General features: G+C 43.9%; 1 protein-coding gene across 1 annotated transcript; it reads right to left on the bottom strand.

The window, feature by feature from the left end:
* On the bottom strand, positions 1–24,939 carry ALDH8A1 (aldehyde dehydrogenase 8 family member A1). The gene is made up of 7 exons (XM_004263799.3): positions 23,942–24,939; positions 20,653–20,800; positions 18,546–18,701; positions 16,797–16,946; positions 11,804–12,060; positions 9,794–9,955; positions 1–3,965 (listed from the first exon to the last, which is right to left on the bottom strand). The coding sequence occupies exons 1-7, from the start codon at positions 24,089–24,091 to the stop codon at positions 3,513–3,515; spliced, it is 1,476 nt and encodes a 491-aa protein (XP_004263847.1). The 5' UTR covers positions 24,092–24,939; the 3' UTR covers positions 1–3,512.
* Between the last annotated feature and the right edge of the window lie 489 nt (positions 24,940–25,428).

Here is a 25,428-nt window from a genome sequence, read left to right as displayed (position 1 = left end):
CTGTTGTGGCCTCTCCCATTGCGGAGCACAGGCTCCGGACGCACAGGCTCAGCGGCCATGGCTCACGGGCCCAGCCGCTCTGTGGCATGCAGGATCCTCCCGGACCGGGGCACGAACCCGTGTCCCCTGCATCAGCAGGCAGACTCTCAACCACTGCGCCACCAGGGAAGCCCTGCCTGCTCCTTTTTCATAGTAGCCTCTTCTTTTGTGGGAACCCACTATTGCCTCAAACCACTCTGAAGATGCTAGTTCACTTTTTCTTGTCTTCTTTCTTTTATCTGTTTCTCCTGTGGTCAGTCACTCTTTCACACATCTTGACATTTCTCTTTTACCAAATATTTGATGATCCTTGATTGGTCAGTAATATTTTTTTAATAAGAAAGTATGTTGGTTGGTTATTATAGGTAGTTGGCAAAGTTATTCTTTGCAGTTTGGAAAAGCAGTTTACCCATAAGACCCATCACTGAGTGGGGGACTAACTGTACAGTTCCATGTGTGAGAGGGTCAGAGACAGGCTTCTTTCTAGGGTATTCGGACAGTTCAGCTTGTATCCTCATAACCTTCGAAGTGAGGCGGACTTTATCACAGATGGTGACACTCTTCGGTGGATCTCACCCTTAGGTGGAGTTGCCTTTCCTTCCACCTCCTCTGAGTTGCATGCGAAGGGCCTGAGTTATCTCCCGCTTTGTGCCAACAGCCATACAGGAGGCCTCCCCAGGAAGCTCTTCTACCCTGGTTTTTGAGCACTTCCTTTGTCTCTAGGAGGGGCAGATGCTGCAGCCAGCTGCTCCAGGGACCTGGGGAGTGGGGAGACACCTGCACCCGTGTTTCACAAGGTGTCTTCTAAGTCCTTCCATGCTGAAAGTGTAATCAGGTCCCACCCCAGACCTGCTGAATCTGAGTCTGCATTTTAACAAGAGTCCTCGGTGAACCAGAAGCACATCAAAATCTGAGAAGTGCTGCTCCGCAGGGTCCTTGTTGCTGCCCTTCAGCTCCTGCTCTCCATCCCTGCTGCCTGGGCCCAGGCCCTCGGAGGCTGGCGTGGCTCCGCCTCTGCTCAGCACTCTCCTGGGCATGCTCCAGGTTGTCTTCCACATCAGCCACTCTCCCTTTGCTATATAAGTATTTCCTACTTAGGAAATAGTATAGTAAATGCCCAAGTGCCCATTATCCAGCTTAGAAATAAAATGTTACAAATATAGTTGAAACCCTTGTGACCATCTCTCCTGATTCTCTTTACTTCAGTTCTGAGCACAGCCCCACGGCCACAGAGGTACCACTGTGGTGGGACTCTGTAGTGGGGTAGGCACAGACCCAAATGGCACCCTTAGCTGATGTGGGGCCTGAGACAGTATGAGATGGCCAGGGACGGGTAAGGTCTTAGGACTAAACTCACCCACTTGGTTGGGATAGAACAGATGAGGAAAAATCTAACTGGGGCGCTAAGACACTGTAGCCAATGGTTTGAACTGAGAACTAAGGCAGTGGTGAGTTGAGGGAGAACAGCATTTGGTCAAATCTGCATCCATGAAACTGACACGTGAGCCCACAGGAGCTTCTAGAGACCCAAAGAGACACAGATACAGGGAAATGGCATCCAGAATGTGTCAGTAGGAAGCAGGCCCCTCCACAAGGTGGGATCCAGAGCCCAGGAAAGAAGTGACAAGAGCAGGGCTGACTCCAAATCCTAGAGAGAACAGTCTCCTGGACAGAAAACCAGTGTGGTGGGAGATGGGTATTCAGGCACTGGGAGCTAAGAGGTTCAGTTGCCAGAATTTGGAATCAAAATAGGGCTTAGGTCTTAGAAATAAGGATGAGCTTGGATCAGACCAACTACAAGAGTGAAGATGCAAATTCTTAGACACTGGAGCTACTGAATTTCTTCCTGCTGACACTCAGAACTTGTCCTAGACTTATCTGATCAAGGTCAAGGAACCTCAGCCGGGGAAGAGGGAAAGCAAGGAAAGGAGAGGGGAGAGGAGGCAGAAGCTAAGAACCAGGTACGATCCGACACCCATCACTTGACCTCAGAGGGACTTATATTTTTCAGCATTTGTAAACAAGCCAACATATGCCAAGTTCTACACAGAAGTATAAAGATTATTCTGCACCCCCTGACCCAAACCCCCAATCGCCACGCAACAAATACCCCAGTGCCCCAGGAAGACCTCATTCCATCCCATAACTCATTTTGAGCATCTTCTGTGTGCAAGGCACTGGGCTGTGAACCGAGTCTTCAAAGGGGAATAACACCTGCGTTGACCTTCAGCAACTCCTGTCCCATCAGGAAATGAGACATGCAAACAGATCGTTTCAGTCAGCATGGAAAGGGCTGTACTGGAGGAATTCCTGGCTTCATGGATTGGGTTGCATGACTGAGTGGAGTGAGGTAGGAGAAAAGGGGTAGGGGGGAGGAGAGGCAAAGCAGGAGGGAGACACAGAGGGGACACCCAACACGATGTGTTCCATGAACCATAAGGACTTCGCTGCTTCTGAAGCACAACCCAAGGTAAGCGCGAAATGGCCAGAGATCCTAGGGTATGGAGTCTGAGAGCCCCGGGTTCAAATCCTTCCTCTGCCCCACACCATTTGTGTGACCTTGAACATGCTACTCAATCTCTGTAAACCTCAGATTTCTCCTCTGACTATTGGGGGATTCAGGAAACAAGTGCTAGATATACCACTGTTACTTAGTAAAAGGTCCATGCTCCTAAGAGGATGAGGCTAAGGATGAATAAAAGACAATTCATAAACAAGGTGTATGCCATACTGCTTACTAAAATTGCTTAACATTTATTGCTCCCTTTAGGATTAGTAAATTTTAAGTCTCCTGAGATACATACGCTAAGAATTGGAATTGATTAGTCTCCATAGTAGGAATGGATCAAACTCTCCTTGTTCTAAGTTTCCTCCAAAAGTAGTAGTTATTTTATTCTTCTTTGTCCTTATACAGATATATTTAGCGAGACCTACCACATATGCCTGCTCTGACAAACCCCACGTAAAGTACATCATCAACGTTCACGGCCCCCTTGCATAATGAGGTACAGTCAATTACCAGTGAGCCATGCCCGTGTCTGATGGATGGGGAGACAACCTCTACAATCTCCCCAAAGGTAGAAATTACGGTGATTTCTCTTGGCTTTGTAGATTATTTTTTTTATTTTTACCGTATACTTGCAAATGAAAAAAATAAATCTGGTTGTCTGTGAATTTCCAAGAATTTTATCAAAATGATGAAAAAATACTATGAAGACACAAGTTACGAGGAGCCTGATCATTGCCTGGCTTCCTTTTTGTGCCTTCCTATTCTTCAACTCTTCACTGAAAAGAGATAGCATCTCTTCACCAGAGGGTAAAAATACTAAGTACAGAGGATAAGCTATAGAGATAACCTTCTGCTGAGTCAAGACGTGGCTGAAATTTATGCCAGGAATTCCGTTCACCACACTGGATGACTGATTCTCTCTGCAGCCAGGCGTCAACTGTAACAGCTTCTCCAATGGCCAAGGTCAGTGTTTAATGGTGATGGTTTTGATTTCAGTGAAGAATTCATAAGAGTCCTTGGCTCCTTCTCTACCCACACCAGAACTCTTCATCCCCCCGAAAGGCAGGTTCAGCTCTCTGATGAGCCAGCAGTTGGTCCAGACCAAGCCTGACTGTAACTTCTTGGCCACCCGGTGGACACGCCCCACGTTGCCTGACCACACCGTGGCGGCCAGTCCATATTTAACACTGTTGGCTCTTTGAATCACTTCCTCTTCACTATCAAAGGGGATGACACACGTCACCGGACCAAATATCTCTTCCTTCATGCAGCAGGACTCGTCCTTAATGTCTGTTATCACCGTGGGAAGCATGAAGTACCCTGCTCGATTCCTGAGGGGGAGGTTTAACTTATCCACTCCCTCTCCGCACAGAATTTGGGCCCCTTCCATGCGAGCTTTCTTGATGTAACTTCTGACCTGGAGAGGTAAAAAATATACTAACAACTTATTCAATATTTTTGAAGCATCAAGATGTATAAGGTCATTCCCCCCCAAAATCTAAGGTTGATTATATTTTCACTCAGCTGCTAAGTAAGCCTGAGTGCAGAAGCGCTCTAAGTATTATCTGGGCATTCAGCCCTCATCGGTAAGAGGAGGAGAGTTTTTTATTTAATGTCTAAGTGCTAGGCATGCAGATAAATGCTTTTCTCACATTCTCAGGTAATTCTCTCAAAACTATTATAAACTATGTATTATTATCTCGTATTTGCTGATTATATAATTGAGCTTCAGAAAGGGCAGAGGGTTCAAACGGATAATAAACAGTAAAGCTAGAACTCACACTCCGGTATATTCAGTAGTTAAATACACAGACTAATATTTTCTCACTTTGGGGGAGACTATGTCCATTGCAGAAAATGGGAAGTTGAATGGTATATAAGACTTAATTAAAAGCCAGGGTGCCCTTCAATAGCTGATCTTCCAGAACAAATAATTTCTAATGTCTCATCTCAGTACTGATTATATTGTGAAAATATATCTAGGTAATAGAGTAAAGCTCACAATAAGGGGAAATAAATTATGTAATAAGTTGACCCAGTGACTCAGAGATAATGACAGATTTTTTTTTTAATATTGGTTACAGAAATGACTCATTATAATAATGGCATATCTATTTATATTTGAAAATGTTGTTGAAGTCACAATGATATACTCTTCTACCCTTGAGGGGCATTATAAGCATAGGAGAAGTAGAAAAGTAATCCCCAAAAGTAAAAGTCTAAAACAACAGTCAAATAGTACATCAAAGGCAGGGTAAAGTGTGGAATGATATTTTGGAATCCTACGGATTATCATGTATCTATCTGAGCATTCTGCCCCAATGTTAGATTAGTACTCCATTGTAGAACTATATTCATTGTAGAGCTATATGTTTGCCATGTAAAAATAAAAAGATAATGTCTCATTATTAATTTTGCTTCAGTTTATAGAACACTTAATAAGCCATGAAGTCAAAGACATTTGAAAAATAGAGCATTTGGTAGAGCTTTATATTCTCCACTATTCCTCCTCCCCAACATGAACAATGATCTCAAAGCTTTCCCAGAAAGCTCTCATTGAGTTTGTGGGTAGAGTCCACAATACATCTGGACTTTTCCTTCCCCGACTCTCTTGCTCTTTTGAAGCAACCCGGTCACATTAATTAAAAGATGCCAGAGGCAGCATCCTGTGTGAACAAGGCTAGTGCAGGTGAGTCTCCAGAGGCCCCTGCTGGACGTAGAGCCAAAACTTTTATCAGTGATTCAAACAGTGCAAGGAGCGCTCTGGTTTGAGATGATTGTGTCTAAACAAAACTACATGATTCTCTCTTTGAAGCTCTTGGGATAATAAAATACCAAGAGAAGTGTCAGTTTTCAAATTGTGAACTTATCAAATTATTTAACATATAAGTTACACACTAAACTGAATTTCTTTTCTAGAGAAAGTATCACTGAATGACACAATGATATCTATACTTGCAGCTCAGAAAAACAACTTTGTAACTGTTAATGTGCTATAAAATGCAATGAAATATTCTTATAAAACCTTTTCTTGAGAGGAGAGAGCAGAGAGTAGTTAGCACTTAATATTGAGTAGTTTTGGCCATAAAATCAAAGCATAGAGGTTAGAAGAGTGGGCTTGGGAGCACAGCAGTGCTCAAATCCCAGTTCCTCCACTTATCAGCTGAGGGATTTTAAATGCTCTACACCTGGACTTCCTTGGTGGCGCAGTGGTTAAGAATCCATCTGCCAGTGCAGGGGACACGGCTTCGAGTCCTGGTCCGGGAAGATCCCACATGCCACAGAGCAACTAAGCCTGTGCGCCACAACTACTGAGCCTGCGCTCTAGAGCCCACGAGCCACAACTACTGAGCCTGCGAGCTACAACTACTGAAGCCCGCACGCCTAGAGCCCATGCTGCACAACAAAGAGAAGCCACCGCAATGAGAAGCCCACGCACCACAATGAAGCCACAATGTGGCTCCCAGTCACCACAACTAGAGAAAAGCCCACACGCAGCAATGAAGACCCAATGCAGCCAAAAATAAATTAAAAAAAAAAAAAGAAGAGCTCTACGCCTCAGTTTCCTCACTGGAAAAATGGGATTGACTGTGTCACCTATTCATAGGGCTCTTGAGAGGACTAAATAAAATAATATATATAAAATACCTAGTGTGATACCTGACACATAGTAAGTTTTTGAAAGTCAGCTGCTGTCGTTTGCGTTGATGTTCCTGGTGATGGTGATGATGATGATGATCTAATGCACGATCTGACACTCACGAGCTAAGAGATTTCAGGGATGCTCCCCACTGTGTACATCGGGGTGCGGGGTTAACTGACAGAGGAGGACAGGAAACCGCAAGAGTGGACCTTAGTTAGACCTGAAGCCTGGCCTTATTGGGGGATATACCCGTGAACTTCCTCTGTGCTTCCCCCCCACCCCGCCTCACTGTCAACACTCAAGGATTCTCTCTCTCTGGCTATCTGCATCTTTGGAAGTCTGGCCTAGAGCCAGATTCTCCAGACAGTCAAGCAGGGAAGGATTCTGGAGAGTCAAAAGGAAAACAAAAATGAAAACAAAAAGCAACCCTGTGAAATAGGCAAGGGAGAGTTTTCTGCATTCCCTGAGGATAGAATCGCCTGCCATTTCCTGTGGGGTCTGCACCACCGTCCTGGGAACCTACGAAGTCACACTTGCACTTAGGAGCCCTTGGCCATTACAAAACAACTGTCACAGCCTCTAGCTGGATTCTTCTGTCACTGCATCACCATCTGTTGTGACAATCCCACAGGATGGAAACAAAGATCCCGTGGCTAATTTGATTTATTTATTTATTCATTCATTCATTTATTTTTGGCCGTGCACGGCAGGCAGGATCTTAGTTCCTGACCAGGCGACCAGGGATCAAACCCGCGCCCCCTGCGGTGGAAGCACAGAGTTTTAACCACTGGACCGCCAGGGAAGTCAATTAATTTGATTTGGAGAAGACAGAGACCTACTGCAGAAGAGGAGGGGTGGAATGCAAGGATGGCAGCCGGCCATTCTTTGGCTCGCAGACCCCAAAGCTTCCTGGCGAAAGGAGAGGAAAGACGACTGTCAGTGGAGTGTGCCTGCTGCCGCCTTGATCCCAGATCAAGGTTTGGCACACTGAACTGAAAAGAGTCACAGCCTGAAAAAGACACGCATACACTTCCCAAGCTGCTTCCACTGGGTCCCTCTCAAAGGGCAGAGACACCTAGGGCTTCCTCACAAGACCTGAGCTGAGAGCCCCCCATCAGGGGCCCACCTGGTGAGAGACCCAGAGGGTAAAGCTGTGACTCCTTGCATCCAGGCACGTGTTCTGGGCAGAGTAGTAGGGATGGAAGGTGTCCAGGGACCCTCTGAGCCACAGCAGGAAGGTTCTGAGACTTTATACTGGGGAGGGGTGGGGACTCTGAGCACAGCTGAGGGGAGGGATCCACCTACAAAACAAGGGGAACCCAGAGCTACCCGAAGTTTTATGTGTGATGGGATTATGGAAATACCATCTTCATTGCTCTTCCTTAAAAAATAAAAATAAATGGCTTACGATAAACACTATTTTTAAGTTTTTAACTATGAAAAACTATTTTTAACACTGTGCAAAATCTTCCCCCTTAGAAGCAATAGAACCGTGGAGCTGAGATGAGCTACCATCTTTCCGAGCTGGACTTCTTAAAAGGGCAGCGCATGAGCTCAGCACAACCAGGCTTTAAGTCACATCCTCTTGGCTGTCTCGTTATCATGGGGCATCATCTAAGGGGCACCCATGGGACCTTGATTATCATTCTCCACTGAAAGGAACCAGGGCTCAGTAGACAGAGGTCCTGTCGCCCGTGTGGGGCAGAACAACTCACATGGCCTGAGGCTGCTTGCTGTCAGAGAGCAGAAACGCTTCGGGGAGGGCCTGCGGTGGAGCTCAGGAGGGCATTGCGGGGGCAGGCTAAAGAGAGGGCCCCTTTGGGCCAGCAGGGATACACTGAGCATCACAAATATTGTATTAAAGCCCACAGGCGTTACAATACATTGAAACCTGGTGAGCCTGTATTTGACCCAAGTTCACTATGTGGGGAAAAAGGGACAAACACTCAGAGTACAACAGAGAAAAGCCCTAACTACCAATAGGAGTCAGTGAATGGCATCAGTTTCTCTCACACACAAAAGACAGTGTGTGTGAGACAGTTTCTCTCACACACAAAAGACAGGGGGCTACAAATCTTTCAACTGCTACAGGGAAGTCAAATACTTTGATTTGTTTCACTGATACACCTCCTCTCATTGGGGAACTTAAATAGTTATTATAACAGTGCCTACGACGGAAGAACAGTTTTTCTGCTGAGTTAATAAAGAGAACTTTGAGTCTCCGGTGAATGGTGAATTGCAAAGGGGACCTTAGATGACACCATGGCCTGAGTCTACTGGAAGATGCTTCTGGGAAGTTAATTCTGTGCCACAGAAAGCATTCGGGAACATGCAGGAGGTTATTTTTCACCACTTATTTGCATGTGTGGGCAGGCAGCGTGTATCCCTTTGTCTAGAACAGCCAGATAAGGGAGGACAAGGGAGCCTCTTGTATCTGGTGATGCCTCACTCCACAAGGGTGGGAACATCCACAACTGTGGGTCCACCACAGGCACTCTGGGGACAGCTGCCCATGTGCCTGCAATCTTGTAGGTGAATTTGACTGGAGGAAAACACAGTCATGCTGGCCGGTCTCATTTTAAATAAATGACCACATATTTATTTAATGTGATCATAAATGATCACAGCTCCAGGTGAGCCCTTGGAGCTGCCCCAGCAACAATACAGTCACTTCGAAGCCCATTCTCTCTCTTGATCTCCTGCAAGACTATCTCACACCTTTTCCTCCTTCTTGAAACCTTCAACATCATCTCCCCTCCTCACCCTGCTTCCCATTTTACTGAGAAAACAAGTAAGAAAAGACCAGCAAGACTGAGACTACACCTTCCCACCTACGGGCATCTGTGCTCCACACTATAGTGAAGGTAAAAGTTAAAATGTAGTAAGTCTACCAAATCTGTGCGGTGTCAGAGAGTTCTTCAAACTTAAGTGAAGGCTCTGTCCCTCACTGGTTAACTGATAGGGGTGTATTACCATTACCCTTGGTTGGCCTGAGTTACTACAGCTGGAAGTGAGGTCTTTTTAGCTCTGAAATTCTATGACTTATTTTGGGAGTCCCACCAGGTAATGAATTAAAATGACCTTGAAGACCCAAATTCCATAAGCCACCCAGAGAACATCAATGGCTTCTCCCACGGAGGCTCCCACAAGTCACCCCAACAACTAAGGACCGCATCATTTGGATTGGATTCGCACTTCTAGACTCCCGTTTGCTGTAAGCCAGAGGCAGACCCTTACTGCCTGGGGACTGACTGGGAACATTTACTGGTGGAAATCCCTGCCACTCTCAGCTCACATCATTCTCATCACCTGACCTTTATGCTCTGCAACTTGCCTTCCTCACTCTACTGGTGGCATCTCTTTACTGACTTCTCAAGTTCATTTATGCCATGTAGATGCTGCTTTAACCTGGACTACATTTCTGTATTCATCTCTAACATTTTCAGACTCTGTATCCAGAGACAATTTCCCACACATCATAATTATCAAAAAATAGGGTAGTAATTAACAGTATTTCAAAGCACAGATAGTGTTATGCCTCGCGCTGAGCTCCTCTCAAAATAAGAACTCTTTCTGTAACTTACACACAGGGATTTACTTACTTTCTCCAAATGAGCTTTACTGATCAGAGCTCCCATGTCGGCTGATGGGTCAGAGGGAATGCCAACTTTCCACATTCTGGTAGCTTCTACAAACCTCTTTAAAAATTCACTATAGATGCTCTTCTGGACAAAGATCCTGCTGGTGCAGAGGCAAATTTCACCCTGCCAAGAATGACACATGAGGACAGTGACAAAACAGGAGGGCCCACTCCTTCTTGGATAGATCACCCTGCACTTCTGAGTGCCTGCCACGTATCAGGCACTGGTCTGGACAATGGGAGACAGTGGTAAACAAGATGAAGTTTCACCATGTGGAATGCACTGTCTTATAGGGAAGACAGGCAACAGCACAAGTAAAGCTCAATGAACAATATAACTTCAGGTTGTGACCAAAACAATACAAGAAAACTAAGCAGAGAATGAGAATAGAAAATAATGGGGGGGGCAGCTTTTACTCCCTTTTATTAAAGGGAGTCCTGGAAGGCACTGGTGAACAGGGGATATTTGAACTGACCCTTGATTGACGTGAAAGAGCTGGATGGATGAAGATCTGAAGGAAGAGAATTCTCAGCTGTAAATGTAAAGGACCTGCCACAGGAATGAGCTTGGAGTGTGTGAGGAAAGGCAGGAAGGTGAGTGGGGCTGAGGGTGGGGATGGAGGCAGGGACAGGGGTCAGAGGGATGTAGAAGACAAAGGCAGGGGGCGAGGAGCGAGGCAACATCACACAGGGTCTTACAGGCTCATAGACTCACAGAGAGCTTGCATTTTATCCGCAGTATCATGAAAGGACCATGGAAGGCTTTAAGCAGCAAGATGATGGGATTGGATTTACATTTTAAAATGATCATTCTGGCAGCTGTGTGGAGAATATAATTGGAGAGAAGGAGAGTGGGAACAGGGGAGTGTTAAGAGAGCTTTTCAGACATTCGGATAAGTGGAGGTAGCTTGGACAAGGCAGGATCAATGGAGATGAGAAAAGTGATAGGAGTCCACTGAGGTTAATAAATTCTTAAAGGGGCATGGGACCCCAAAAGCATAAGGAAATTGGCATAGATGCTCTGGAGAAATGATAGGATTCAGGATAGATTTTAAAGATAGAACTAGCAGGACCTGTTGGTGGATTAGTGAGGTATAAGGAAAAGAGAAAGTAAGAACAAGGATGAGTCCCAGATTTGGGGCCTGAGTCTCAGAGTGGATGGTAGTCTCTTCCCTGGAGAGGCAAACACAAGGCAGGGAGAGCAGAGGTACCGCAGGGAAAGGAGAGGGAGGGGAATCAAGAGTTCTGCTCTGCACAGGTTAAGTTTCAGATGCTACTGGACATCCAAATAGAGGTACTGAGTGTTCCAGGGAGAGGTGCTAACAGATTTCTGAGTGAAAAATCATCCTTATCATCATTTGAACATAACATGTAATAGTTTACAAACCACATTCTGGACTTGTCAGTATTGTGTATGTATGATTGTACATACATGTATAAATAAATATTTTCATCACATTGATATTTCATCTTCACAACAACCCAGCCAACAATCAGGAGAAACAAAGTTGCCCAAGGCTCCTCCATGATGTTAAGTTAAGAAACTTGCTTGAGACTTGTTCAGGTATTTATTTCTAAGTGTGTGAATGCATTTGGGATGCTTTGGGGAGGGATAATAAGGTTTCCAGGAGCTAGGACACCTGGACAGCAAGAAAAGACTGGGAAAACTATAAATAAAGGAATGGGGAAGCTTGGAGAAGCAAAAAAGAAGTCATCGCCCGATAAAAGCCGTGTAACTCAAGAAGAGGAGTTCGCTGCACAGGAGACACCACAAGGCTTCTGAGTGACATTATGATTGAACAGATAGTCAATGGAGTAACACAATGTAACCATTCTCCTTTCACTGAAATAGTCCTGGATTGACTTACTCACCCCAGTTTTGCACTGTGATGCAACAGATCCAGCTTGACAGGGCTACTGAGTTAAAAACAAGCAAATAAACAAAGGGGAAGAAAAAACCCAGAGGACATACCTGGTTGGCAAAGCTGGACCTGACTGTGGTCGGAACACACTCCTCCAGGTTGGCATCTTCAAAGATGATGGCAGGGTTCTTGCCCCCCAGCTCCAGCGAGAGCTTCTTGCAGTGGGGAGCACTCAGCTGTGTGATCCGCTCGGCCGTGGGCTGGCTCCCAGTGAAGGAGATGAGGGGCACCTCTGGGTGGGACACCAGCGCCTCGCCTACCCTGGATCCCATTCCAAACACAATATTTACAACACCTGGTGGAACACCTGGGTGGGAAGCAGTATCGGTTTCAGTGATTCTTCTCAGTATGTCGAGGACTTCAGGTTACATGGAGATTCTCCTTCAAAGTTCAACGGCGTGAATGGGGTTGGGAGGGAATGTTAATGGCTGTCTCTGGTTCAATAGTAAAACAAAGACTACAGCATCACCTCTGCCTATACTATGCCCCGGGCGGGATTTCTCCGGGGGCTTTGTCCTAGAAAAATGCAGAGTTGAACATTCTATATAATTCATTCCATAGTATTGACTGGGCCTCAGGGGCTGAAGATACAAATACATCCTCAGGCAGGTCGGGTCCCAGGAGGGAGGAGAGCCCTGCTCCAAGCTGGCATCCACGACTCACAGTTCAGTGGTCAAATGTGAAGCAGAGGGAGCATTCATGCACTAAAGAAACCAGAGAAGGGCTGGGCTTCCCTGGTGGCGCAGTGGTTGAGAGTCCGCCTGTCGATGCAGGGGATACGGGTTCGTGCCCTAGTCCGCGAAGATTCCACATGCCACGGAGCGGCTCGGCTCGTGAGCCATGGCCACTGAGCCTGCGCGTCCGGAGCCTGTTGCTCCGCAACGGGAGAGGCCACGGCAGTGAGAGGCCCGCGTACCGCCAAAAAGAAAAAAAAAGGAAGCCAGAGAAGAGACTGACTACCTCGGCCCAGGGGAGTGAGGGACGGCTCCCCCAGGAAGGTGAGTCTTGAGGTGAAGGTCCAGCTCCCCATGATATGGACGCACCATCACCCTCTAAGACTGACTGACCAAGAACACCCCCAAGTAGGTGCCCCAATCTTTTCTATCAGGAAACTCTACTGCTCTATATCTGCATGTATTCATTTATGTGTTTTATGGATTTTCCTGTTCATTACATATCGACCACTAGAAGGTACTCCAGCTAAGGGCAGACATGGGGTCTGTGTTTTGCCTTTCGTTGTATCCACTGTGCCATGGCCTACTTTGCCATACAGAATGAATACCCATTAAAAAAATTTTTTTTAACATATCACATTTAAAATAAATTAATGATAGCCATTATCAAAAAATCTGGAAACCATAAATGCTAGAAAGGGTGTGGTGAAAAGGGAACCCTCCTGCACTGTTGGTGGGAATGTAAATTGATACAGCCACTATGGAGAACAGTATGGAGCTTCCTTAAAAAACTAAAACTGGAACTACCATGTGACTCAGCAATCCTACTACTGGGCATATACCCTGAGAAAACCATAATTCAAAAAGAGTCATGTATCACAATGTTCATTGCAGCACTATTTACAATAGCCAGGACATGGAAGCAACCTAAGTGTCCATCAACAGATGAATGGATAAAGAAGATGTGGCACATATATACAATGGAATATTACTCAGCCATAAAAATAAACGAAACTCAGTTATTTGTAGTGAGGTGGATGGACCTAGAGTCTGTCATACAGAGTGAAGTAAGTCAGAAAGAGAAAAACAAATACTGTATGCTAATGCATATGTATGGAATCTAAAAAAAAAAAAAGGTACTGATAAACCTAGTTGCAGGGCAGGAATAAAAATGTAGACATAGAGAATGGACTTGAGGACACAGGGTGGGAGGGGAAAGCTGGGGCGAAGTGAGAGTAGCATCGACATACATACACTACCAAATGTAAAATCGATAGCTAGTGGGAAGCAGCAGCATAGCACAGAGAGATCATCTCAGTGCTTTGCGTTGACCTAGAGGGATGGGATAGGGAGGGTGGGAGGGAGGCTCAAGAGGGAGGGCATATGGGGACATACGTATGCATATGGCTGATTCACTTTTGTGTACAACAGAAGCTAATGCAGTATTGTGAAGCAATTATACTCCAATAAAGATCTATTAATAAATAAATAAATTAAATAAATTAATGAAAAATAAGATATAATGCTACATATGTATGCTATTAAAATAATTTTAATGAGAATAGAAAATTTAAAGAGTACCAGTAAACGTTCACATTTATTGGGTACTTCCTGTGGGTTGGTCATTGTTGTAAGTGGGCTACACCCTATAGATCTCCCAACAGCTCTGTGAGGTTCGTCGTATTAATACATTGATTGATTACATTTCTTTGAGCTCCGATGTTAATAAGTTAAGAGCTATCTACTGGCCAGTACTTCTCAGAACCATTTTGCCATTTGATCCAGACACTAATGAAATTTTTCTAGATAAATCTGCCTTCTACCCTTAAAAGATTCCGGTTATAAGAGAAAGAAGGCAGTTTAATTGGCAAATAACAATTCAGTAAAACTCAGAGTAGGAGGCTAAGAGACAGGAAAGGGAAGGAAGTCCCTCCAGAGCTAGGATGTGCCTGGGTCACGACAAGGAAAATTTTAAGCTTAAACAGAGCAAAACCAAAATTAATAGGAAGGGCCAGAAATCTGCCGTCAGTGGACACTTCAGGAATGAGAGCAAACGTTTGGTGCCCACAAGGGAAAAAACCAAATATTCTAGGGCTCCCAAAGAGGTATTCTTGGTGTATCTATATAAATATTCGATGATTTTATTTCAAAGAAAGTTCATTTACCAAGTCTGTTTGAATGCCCCGGACTAGAGGAGCTAGCTGTTGACATATCCAGAATGCCTTAGCACGTTGTTTTAGCTTTCTTTTCTTACACTATTGCAAGTTTCTCTTAGAGTGCTCTAAAGCAGAATTAAGTGATGTCATTCACACCCCCTCCCAATCCCAGTGGAGAAACTGAGGGCTCATGTCAGGTGCAATTGGACCATCATACTCTCAGTGTTTGTTGGAGGAGGAAAGTTTGGCAAAGCCAGCCCAGGGAGGGAGGGAGGATGGCAGGGAGGGACAGACTGTCTCGGTACAATAGGTTTATTCATTCACAAGAATAAGAGCAATGCTGGGTAAATAAATGGAAACATAAAACTCTCAGGCAGACCAGGTTCTGGGTTATATGAAAGAGGAGGGTGATTAGAAAAGAGAAATCAGGGGCTTCCCTGGTGGCGTACTGGTTGAGAATCTGCCTGCAAATGCAGGGGACATGGGTTCGAGCCCTGGTCTGGGAGGATCCCACATGCCATGGAGCAACTAGGCCCGTGAGCCACAACTACTGAGCCTGAGCGTCTGGAGCCTGTGCTCCGCAACAAGAGAGGCCGCGATAGTGACAGGCCCGCGCACCACGATGAAGAGTGGCCCCTGCTTGCCACAACTAGAGAAAGCCCTTGCACAGAAACGAAGACCCAACACAGCCAAAAATAAATAAATTAATTAATGTCAGATGTAGGCTTGTGACATCCTCTGTCACATAGGGGAGGACGTAAGTCAGGCACCAGCAGATAAACAAAGCTTTAAAAAAAAAAAGAAAAGAGAAATCATCATAGATCAAGACGTAGCTGATCTTAGGAGTGAGTGGTCTCTGGAACACGGCTCTGTGGCACCCTCCCCAGCTCCCTGTGTATCCAACACAGGATCAAAGCAGAGCGGAGGCCCCACTTCTATCTCACACCAGGGAACCGGCAGTCAAGAGGCAGGGAAGAAACACCTTGGACCTTTGCAGATACTAGAGATTCCATTTTGCAAAGAAAGGGATAGAATGCGGTCTCTTTTGTAAGGGAGGGATGGCACGTTCTGGGACAGGAGGGAGGTAGGGATGTTCATATCATGCACCTTCCAGAGGCCTGGGGCAGCCATCGACATCATCCCAAAGACCTAGGCTGGGTGGCCTCATTCTTCCATAGGATACAAGGGAAATGGGCAGCTAAACTAGGGTCATGAGGCCCAGTGCTCTTCCCTCAACGGGCACAATTTAACCTGTCATCTAAACCCTGGAGTAGGAACTGGCTCAACTTTCCTGGAAGCCAATGTGTATGTTTTTGCTTTGAGAGAAAAGGCATACAGGAGAGAGATGGGCTCTTACCAACCACTCCTTCTATGGATCTAAGTGAGCCCAGCAACACCTTCTTTGTGGGCTTGAAGGAAACGAGCACAGCAGAGACTGACAGAGCCTGTTCCCCACCACCTGCCCATCATTCCCACCCAGGCTGGGCAGAGACATGAGCTGAGGGCCTAACAGTGAGGGGCTTCCTGTGGGTTACAAGCTAGAGCCTCCTGCCTGCAACCTTCCTACCCCGGTGCAGTGTTGGCTGAACACTCCAGGCGAAACCAGGAACACACCTTCCACGTTTTAAACCATCGGCAAAAGGGGGACAAGGAACCATAGTATATCAGCATCTCAGCAGTGGTCCCAAATGCAGGGAAAACTGAGGGGTGTATATTCAATTCTCTTGAAAATGGGCTGTTTCTCTTAGGCATTCTATAGCTGTGCAAACCAGAGAGGTACCTAGCAATATTCTTCTTTGCATCAAAATCCACTGTTGTTTCAAACGTACTATTTACACTGACTATTGGAGACAGTCTGGGGCAGGCTGGTGTCTGAGTTTATCAAGCTCTTTAAGCCGTTTGCTGTACTGCTATCCTATGCTCAGGGGACTGCCCGTGGAGCCCGTGCAGGGAGGAGCTATCCTGCAGTAGCATGTTCTGGGAATGAAGAAAGGAAGCAGTGGGCACGAGCCCCGTGGATGAAGGGGATTTCTCAGAAGAAGATCAGGGAAACGAAAAATCAGAGATGTCCCTGGGATCTGTTTCGGTGCTGAGCAGATTTCTATCCAAAATAACTTTTCAAATGTCAGTGACCCTACGGTGGCCGAGGCCTACAAAACATACATCTCCAAAGCCAACCGCGTGCCCCCCCTTAAACCCCATCTCCCAATTACCTGCTTTCTCCAGGAGTTTGCACATCATCCACGCAGTCACAGAAGTCAGCTCGCTGGGCTTGGCTATCACAGTGTTGCCAGCAGCGATCGCTGGAGCCAGCTTCCAGGTCAGCAAGTAGAGGGGCAGATTCCAGGGACTGATCAGACCAGCTAACAGAGGATAACAGAAGCATTGCCAGCAATGACATTCCCCTCGAAGCAGATGGGCCAGACAGGCTTTATGAATGCAAACTCCTTCATGCTACACCAAACTTCAGCTTACTCTTCCAAAATCCCAAACTTTTGTAGCCAAATTCAGGGAACTAATTCTAAACTGTATTACAAGCAGCTGTACCTTTTAAGACTATAATCAGGACAGTCTACTCTTTTCTTGATGACTTACAATTATATTTATGAACAACAGCAATATAAGTTCTGGGGCTAAAAGACTGTCACCTGTCCCTAAACATTCTCAGAATGTGATCAGTTTTGAGATGTGTAGACTGATCTCTGTACTGTTTAAACTTCTCCCTCCTCATTAATCAAACAGGCCAGCTCCTATTTCTTCTAAATTTCTCCATCTCTGTTTCTAATCTCTTGTGGATTGAGACATAAAATTTCTAGCTGTTCAGAATTATTTGTAAAATAAGAGCAATAGGTTCTGAGACTGTGAAATCCATTTTCGCTAACCCAGAGTATTTTTTAATTAAAAAAAAAAATCTTTCTAGGTTCTCACCTGTATCCTGACCAGATAGGTTTGCTGGGTAAGTAACAGAACCAACATCTACAGTGGGTCTCCATGTAACATTCTGAAACCACCTAGGCTTCTGACCATGAAACGTGTAAAAATAAAACCTACATTATGAATCAGTAAATGGATCCACCTTATTTTATACTCTGCCCTCAAGCCTGAGCTATGAAAGTGAACATAGTTTACATTATTAAATTTCCCACTGAAAAATCTGCTCTTTAGGGGATAACAATATTTTTGCAGCATAATGTACTAGCATACTTCTTAGAAGGAGGTTTGAGCTTTCATAGCGCCTTGAAGATACCATTTCCGAAGGGCTCAGGTAAAATGTTCCATTTTCTTCCCCTTTAACTTATCTTCTTTTATTCTATCATAAAATATAACTAGTAAAGTATGGACGGTAGTTGGTTTTTTCTCAGAGGAAACAGTGACATCTAGTGGAAACTTTTAGTTATTGCAGATATTTATATGTCCTCTAAAGGGCAAGAAGCAGAGAAATGAAAGAGGGAAGTAGATAATCCAGTCAAGGCTTATTTACCATGTACCTGGCACTGTTCTAAGTGCTCTACACTTACTAACTTACATAATTCACACAAAGATATATAAAGATAAAATTAAACGATCCTCCCAGTTTCCAGATCAGGATACTGAAGCACACAAAATTTAAATCACTTACCCCACACATAACCTAAAATCTATGATCTTAATCACAACGCTCTCTGGAAATAATTTGGTTTTTTTTAATTACAAGGGACAAAAAGTCCTGGATTGTGAATTTACAATCAGTATCATTCTTTTTTTCTGTGATTCCTCCAGAACAAGTTTCCAGGAATAACTAGGGAATTTGACACAAAGAAAATAAACTAGAATTGGATTTTTAAGGCCAATTAAATTTCAGATAAAGTAGAAGAAATTTCTACTTTCCTTTTTTTTAAGTCTGTTCCTTTAGATCAATTCTACAGGGCTGACTGAGCATCTCTACGTACAGCTGTGGTCCAGGCTTTCACTGCAGCACCTACCGATGCCCACGGGGGTCCGAACCGTGTAGTGGAGACAGCCCAGGTGGTCCATCTGTGTGCACTCGGACGTGTGGTGCAGGATGGAGGAAGCGAAGAACCGGAAGTTCTGTACAGACCGGGGAATGTCCATGGTTCTCGCCAGGGTTAGGGTTTTCCCTGTAAGAAGTCAACAGCAGAAGGCGCTGTCAGTGTTCTTCACCTCGGACTGGGAGGAAGCAATACCACACACGTATCCTGCTCACACTGAAGTAGCCTCTGTTTCTTCCAGCCTGGGATGGGCATTCATTGGTTACAGAGAGCGTTGATCATAGTTTGATAAAACTGTGAAACAATTAGATGTGAGGTTGTAAGATGAAGTAGAGGGGGTTAGAGTTGAGTCAAATAATCTTTGTTTTGTGGACTGAACAATTCATAGCTATCATCAGGAATTCGCCAGATGCTATCACTTCACCCACACCAGCTCTTTCAATTCAAAAATCACCAAGCTTTGGACATGCTACAGAGGGGTTGGAATAATGGGTGTTAAGACAGCTGTATTTGCACATCACCAGAAAAGCACGTGATGATATTAACTGTCCCCTCAACACACAGTGGAGTCACTAAGATGGACACATGGCAGAACCACTGGTGGGAAGCTGGCACAGGATGCTGTGTGGCCCTTGCTCACCCATCATGTGCCCCATGCACATCCTAGATATATGCTTCCCTGGATTGTTCCTCAGTTATCTTTAGTGATACAGGGAGACTCTGCAGTGTCAGGAAGCATTTTTTTTTTAAGGGTTTGGAGTCAGGCTGCTTCTTAACTTTAGGCTGCTTTACAGCACACATGTAAATTAAAAAGATCTTGGCCTTTCCTAACAGATATCATTACAAAGATTAACAGACATTTACTCCATTACCCTGACTTCTGGGAAGCAGTTAAAAAAATTGGGAAATTGTGTTGGGAGTGGAACAGTGACCGACATATCAGAAATCTTTCTAAAAAACTGTGTGACTGCTCTTCAAGTTATCTTTACCTTTAGCAAACAAACTTATGTTTACCAAAGGGGAAAGGAGGGGGAGGGATAAATTAGGAGGTTGGGATTAACATATACACACTACTATATATAAAATAGATAACCAACAAGGACTTACTGTAGAGCACAGGAATTATATTCAATATCCTGTAATAACCTATAAGGAGTAAGAATCTGAAAAAGAACATATATATGTATATATACATACATATATACATATATAAGACAAGTTGAAGAGCTGTCACATGTATATGTATATATATAGATATAGATATATATCTGAATCACTGTGCTGTACATCTGAAACTAACACATTGTAAATCAACTATACTTCAATTAAAAAATAAATATCATGCCACAACTACTGAAGCCCGTGCACCTAGAGCCTGTGCTCTGCAACAAGAGAAGCCACCGCAATGAGAAGCCCGCACGCCACAACGAAGAGTAGCCCCTGCTTGCCGCAACTAGAGAAAGCCTGCTCGCAGCAAGGAAGACTCGATGCAGCCAAAATTAATTAATTAATTAATTAAAAATAAAAAATAATAAATGAATCACGTAGTGAAAAGAAAAGAAACAAATTTGCTTTGAAACTCTCTACTTAGAACTAGTGGAGGGCTGCACCCTCAGCCCTCGTTCTTCCTCTCTCCCCATATCCATGCCCTTTGCCATACATCTTTGCAGTTCCTTCCACCAAATATACAGTGTATTTATTTCCGTTCCTCCTGAACTGGCGTTGGGCCTTGACTTGCTTTGGCCATCAGAATGAAGCAGAAGTGGGCTAGTTGCAAGCCTCGGCCTTCAGAGGCCTTGGCTGGTTTGGCTTTCCATCCTCTACCACTGCCGTGAGAAGCACATGGGTGGGCTAGCTGATAGGTCCAAGTGGGTGGGGGTAACATGAAGAAAGTGTCCTGAGTTCCATCCACACGGTTAAGAGGCAAGAGATCAACTGACAACCTGGAAGGAGCGTGTGAACCGCCAGGAAGATAGTGCGTGCACTTCCCATAAAGAAGGAACAGCGGCGCTAAACCCCGGCTCCGCCAGAGAGAGCAAGCGTGGGAAAGAGGGAAGAGGCTGGCACAGATGCCTCTCACCTTGGTCCCTGGATTCAGCCTGGGCCAGCTCCTCCAGGGACTGTTCCAGCAAATCCGCCAGCCGCTGCAGCACCTGCGAGCGCTCCTGGGGGCTCCGGGAGGACCAGCCCGGAAAAGCTGCTCTGGCGGCCTCCACCGCGGCTTCGATCTCGGAGGGGCAAACGGAAGAGGGTCGCCTTAGACTGTTGCTCCCGAGGGTTGGATGAATCCAGAATCCACAGGTCCGTACATGGCTAACGTTTTTTCTGCCTAATTGCAAGTATTCGACACTCCCAATACTGAGTCGCCCACAAAGTGGTGTTTACCTGACCAGCAAAGTCGGGGCACCACAAAAAAAGAAAAATGCTCCATTTTGACCAAGGTATCCAGAATGTGGCGATAATAGAATCTATTTGAGTAGCAGGTATACGTTTTCAATAATTTCAAAATATAGAAAATTTCTGAATATCATATGAGAGGAAACTTAATTAAGATGTATGGAATCTCTAAACTCTTAATGCAGTTTTGACATACTTGATAAGGTCTAAAAGTTTCTTTGAAATCACATCCCAGACTGTCATTTTCACTTGGAATGACTAATCATATTAGTTATTTATTGACTAATTTTTATATATAACGGAATGTGCTAAATGCTTTACACAAATTATTTCATTAAATCCCTTTTAAAATTCTGTAACATGAGTATTGCTAAGCCTGTTTTACAGATAAGGAAACGGAAACACAGAGAGCTCAAGTAATTTGCCAGAGGTCACACAGCTAATAAGTGGCAGAATCAGGATGCAAACCCAGATCTCTGTGGCTCCCAAGACCACAGCTGGCCTGCTATGGCATACAGTCCCAGTCCCCTGCCTGGCTCCGCCCAATGGAAAGGTCCTCTGTTGGAGAAGAGGGCATCTGTGGTTGAAGAGATAGCTTGGGGACCTGGTTTTAGAGCTAAATCCAAAAGGAAACAATGTATAGGAAGGTATCAGCAAAGCCAGTTCATGGAGGCAGAATGAATTATCAGGGTTTCTGCTGTCTTTCTCCTCTCTTAGGCAAACGTCTAAGCAATGCCTTTTCCAGAGATGGCAAATCCAGAGCCTGTGTCTCTCCCGTCTCCTCTCTCACATGCATGACATTTATAATCACTCACAGCTTTCTTCCACCACTGGACCCAGGCTCAGTCTCAGAATCTTTTTCCACAAGCTTCCGGCATCTTTCTTGTATTACATGATCTGACAATTCAGCTGCCCTATCACCCCAAATCGGATCTACATGCCTTCTCATTTTCTTTATGTGAACAAAGTCACCTTCAGCTGAGCTAAAATAGGTATAACAGGATTCTTGTCTTAATTACAAATGTCTGGAAAGTTGGTGGTTGATGCCCTGCTGCCAGCCAACAAGAGGACGGTTCCTACCTACAGCAGTCAACGTCAAATCTAATCTTCCTACAGTTGTTGATGCAAAACTCTGATCTTTTAGAAAAGCAGAAAACTCAAGTCCAGTCATATTTTCTAAGTTGTCCTATGTCACATGTCCTACATCCATTTAATGTAGAACACATATAATGTACTACATACAATAATATTAGCAAAAGATAATACTTACAAAGCATTTGCTATATACCAGATGCAAAGGGCTCTACATATGTCAGTCTGTTTAATCTTCAGAACAACACTCTGAAGTAGGTATTATTATTATCCCCATTTTATAGATGAGGAGACTGAGGTTCAGCTGTAGGTCAAGAACATAGGTATTAAGCGGTGCAGCTGATCTCTGAAGCCAGGCAGTCGGACCCCAATGCTACAGTGCAAATGCTACTGCGAGTGTGTGTGTGACCACTAATCTAAGCATGCTGTGATCTGTAAAATAAGGATGATGATAGAGTCTTATTTATAGGTTATGACTCAGATTTGGGACAATTTGTGTTCAATGGCTTAATGAATGCACAGCACAAAGCAAACGCTGAATGAATGGGAGTCCTGTTGACAGACTGGCAGCACTTTCTGTGAGTGACTTTTGGGGAAATTGGGCATGTGGCTTGTATGGTAACCATATTTTTCAAGCCAGAAAAACCTGGGGTTTATGGTATCAGATGGAATGTTTGCAAACTGGATTGCTGGAAAATCCAAAATATCTATTCCTCTGCGAGCAGGTGTATCCATCCCTCATTCTCTCTTCTGCAAGGGCTGAGCCATTAGCTGCAGAAAATATTTCACCTGAATTTGGCATACTTGTCAATTTTAACTTCACTTTGGAAAGGACTCTGAGACAATGAGGGCTGGAAAAGCTGGATTTTCCACATCTATCCCAGGTCATTTGAAGCAAACAAAATTGCAGGTTACAGCTTAACCAACAGATTAGCCAATATTTGCAAACTTTAATCCGAAAGTCTAAAGGTTTCTTTTTAATGCAAGAAGACAGATTTAGAATATTATTAACAGTGGAGAAAGAATAGCTTAGTTCTTTTTTTAAAAAAACCTTGCATATAATACTCATTTACATATGAAGGCTACAATTATCTTTTAAATAATCTAGTTCTTGGTGCCTTAAAAAAATAAATTAAAATCCATTTAACTTGAGCATAAATCCATTTAGATGAGTATACATTCATCAGCCACATTTATCACTCCAAATATATTTATACTCTCAGTGCAATAACTAATCAAATATATCACAAATATTTTACAAAACTCAATATTAATTCTACATCACTGAAAAAAAGTTTTAATGTGTGCACCATTAAGTACTTTGAGTAAGAAAAAAATAGTGTTAAATTTAACTTCAAAAATATGCAGGAATTTGATTCTGCATTTCATCATTCAAATGATTGGTTTTACTTTACTAGATATTTTGAAGACATGAAGAATTATTACAGGATAATATAAAATAAATCCCTGGGTTTTAAGATTTTGCTAATTTTTGTGAAGTAATGCATTTTGTGGAAATCCATGAATATAATGGCAAATTTAGGCAACACTTGGTTGAGAAAAAGGATCACTTAGTAATACTGATCATTCTTACAAATAATGCTTTTTACTAGGCACCCATCAAGGAATGTCTGCGAGTTGTGGCTTTGTGTTAGGCTACCTGGATTATTATTTGTTTCTGCATATGGTAACCTGAGATTGGTGCCGTGTATCATATATACCCAATTACAAAATAAACCTTCCTAGAACTAAAAACCTTCCTTCTGCTGTTTAACAATCCTACACCTTTTCTCGATCTCCTTTGCTCCTAGAAAATTAAGTTACCATAAATCACCAATAGGCAAAGTAGATTTCAGTCTTCTCTGAGTGAATATACTCACCTCTTCTTTTCCACTGTTCGGCACTCGGCAGTACACTTCCCCTGTAGCGGGATCGTAGGAATCTAGGTATGAGCTACAAGGTAAAAATTTCCCATCTATGAAATTTTCCAGCATCAAAAGGGCCCTTGTTCCAGCCATAGGAAAGGACATGCCTGCCCTTCCCCTTTGCGTTGCTCAGGAAGGTTATCCCCCCCCCCCCGCTCTCCCGACTCCTGACTTAAGTCTCCTCCTCACTTCCAGCCCCAGTGACCCCATCTGCCAATCAGTGAAAGTGGGAGGTGACGTGACATTCTCCGAGAGTATTTCAGTGTCTAAACTCCGAATGAAGAGAGTTCCCAAATATTTCACAGCTGTCCAGTACGTTGTGAGAAATGGATAATAATATGTTAAAGTAACATCTGCTTATGTGTTCATGGCCCTTTAAAATGGTCCAAAGGCATCTGTGTGTATTATTTTATTGGATTCACACTATATTCACTGCTCGAACATTGATTAAGTGCCAGGCCGTGAGGCAGGTCTTTACATGAATTTACTAATTTATTCCACACCACAATCCTATAGAACGTAAAGGTCATTACTTCCCTTCTTTTGTCCTCGGAGAGGTGAATTTGTCCAAAATTGCAGAGCTGGTAAGGGTCCTTTTGTCTCCAAATCATGTGCTTTTTCCTCAGGGCATCACTGCCCTCACCCTCAGAGGTGGCTGAAGGCAGACTTTCTCTTTCCATCACCCACCAGTTTCTCTCTGCCTTGTCGCTGAACTGTCCATCCTAAAACCAGGGCTGCCACCCCAGCCCACATCTTCCCAGATGTGCCATGAAGATGACGGTATCAGCCCAAATTATATACAATGTATGTAACACACCCAGGACTCATGTCCATGATATATATAAGAAGTTCTACAAATTGGTAAGAGAAATGAACAACCTCATAGAAAGGTAAGCAAAGGATATGAAAAGCAACTCATAGCAAAGGGAACACAGTGGGCTAATGAGTGCGTGAAAGGATGCTCTGTGTCACAGTTAATCAGGGAATGTGAGAGACAAAGAAGACTGGAAAAGTTTTTTTTTTTTAAATTGAGGTATAGTTGATTTACAATGTTGTGTTAGTTTCAGGTGTACAGCAAAATTTTATATATATATATATACACACACACACACACACACACTTTTTCAGATTCTCTTCCCTTATAGGTTATTACAAGATATTGAGTAGAGTTCCCTGTGCTATAAAGTAGGACCTTGTTGATTATCTATTTTATATATAGTAGTGTGTATCTGTTAATCCAAATTCCCAATTTATCTCTCTCCCCTTCCCCTTTGGTTACCATAAGTTTCTTTGTGAGTCTGTTTCTGTTTTGTAAATAAGTTCACTTGTATCATTTTTTTAGATTCCACATATAAGCGATATCATATGATACTTGTCTTTGTCTGACTTACTTCACTCAGTATGATAATCTCTAGGTCTATCCTTGTTGCTGCAAATGGCAT

Source organism: Orcinus orca, chromosome 12 (assembly GCF_937001465.1).
Source record: "Orcinus orca chromosome 12, mOrcOrc1.1, whole genome shotgun sequence".
In the NCBI taxonomy this organism is placed as follows: domain Eukaryota; kingdom Metazoa; phylum Chordata; class Mammalia; order Artiodactyla; family Delphinidae; genus Orcinus; species Orcinus orca.
Note: the sequence above shows the minus strand (reverse complement) of the source record. Positions and strands in the feature narration are given on the sequence as shown.

Bases quoted from the DNA above. Each gene is read 5' to 3' on its own strand.
- ALDH8A1 (XM_004263799.3), bottom strand. From the start codon at position 24,091: ATGTCCTTTCCTATGGCTGGAACAAGGGCCCTTTTGATGCTGGAAAAT. The intron at 20,801-23,941 runs GTGAGTATATTC...TGCCCCTCCGAG, and splicing joins CGAACAGTGGAAAAGAAGAG to ATCGAAGCCGCGGTGGAGGC. The intron at 18,702-20,652 runs GTGAGAGGCATC...GACTTCTTACAG, and splicing joins GGCTGAATCCAGGGACCAAG to GGAAAACCCTAACCCTGGCG.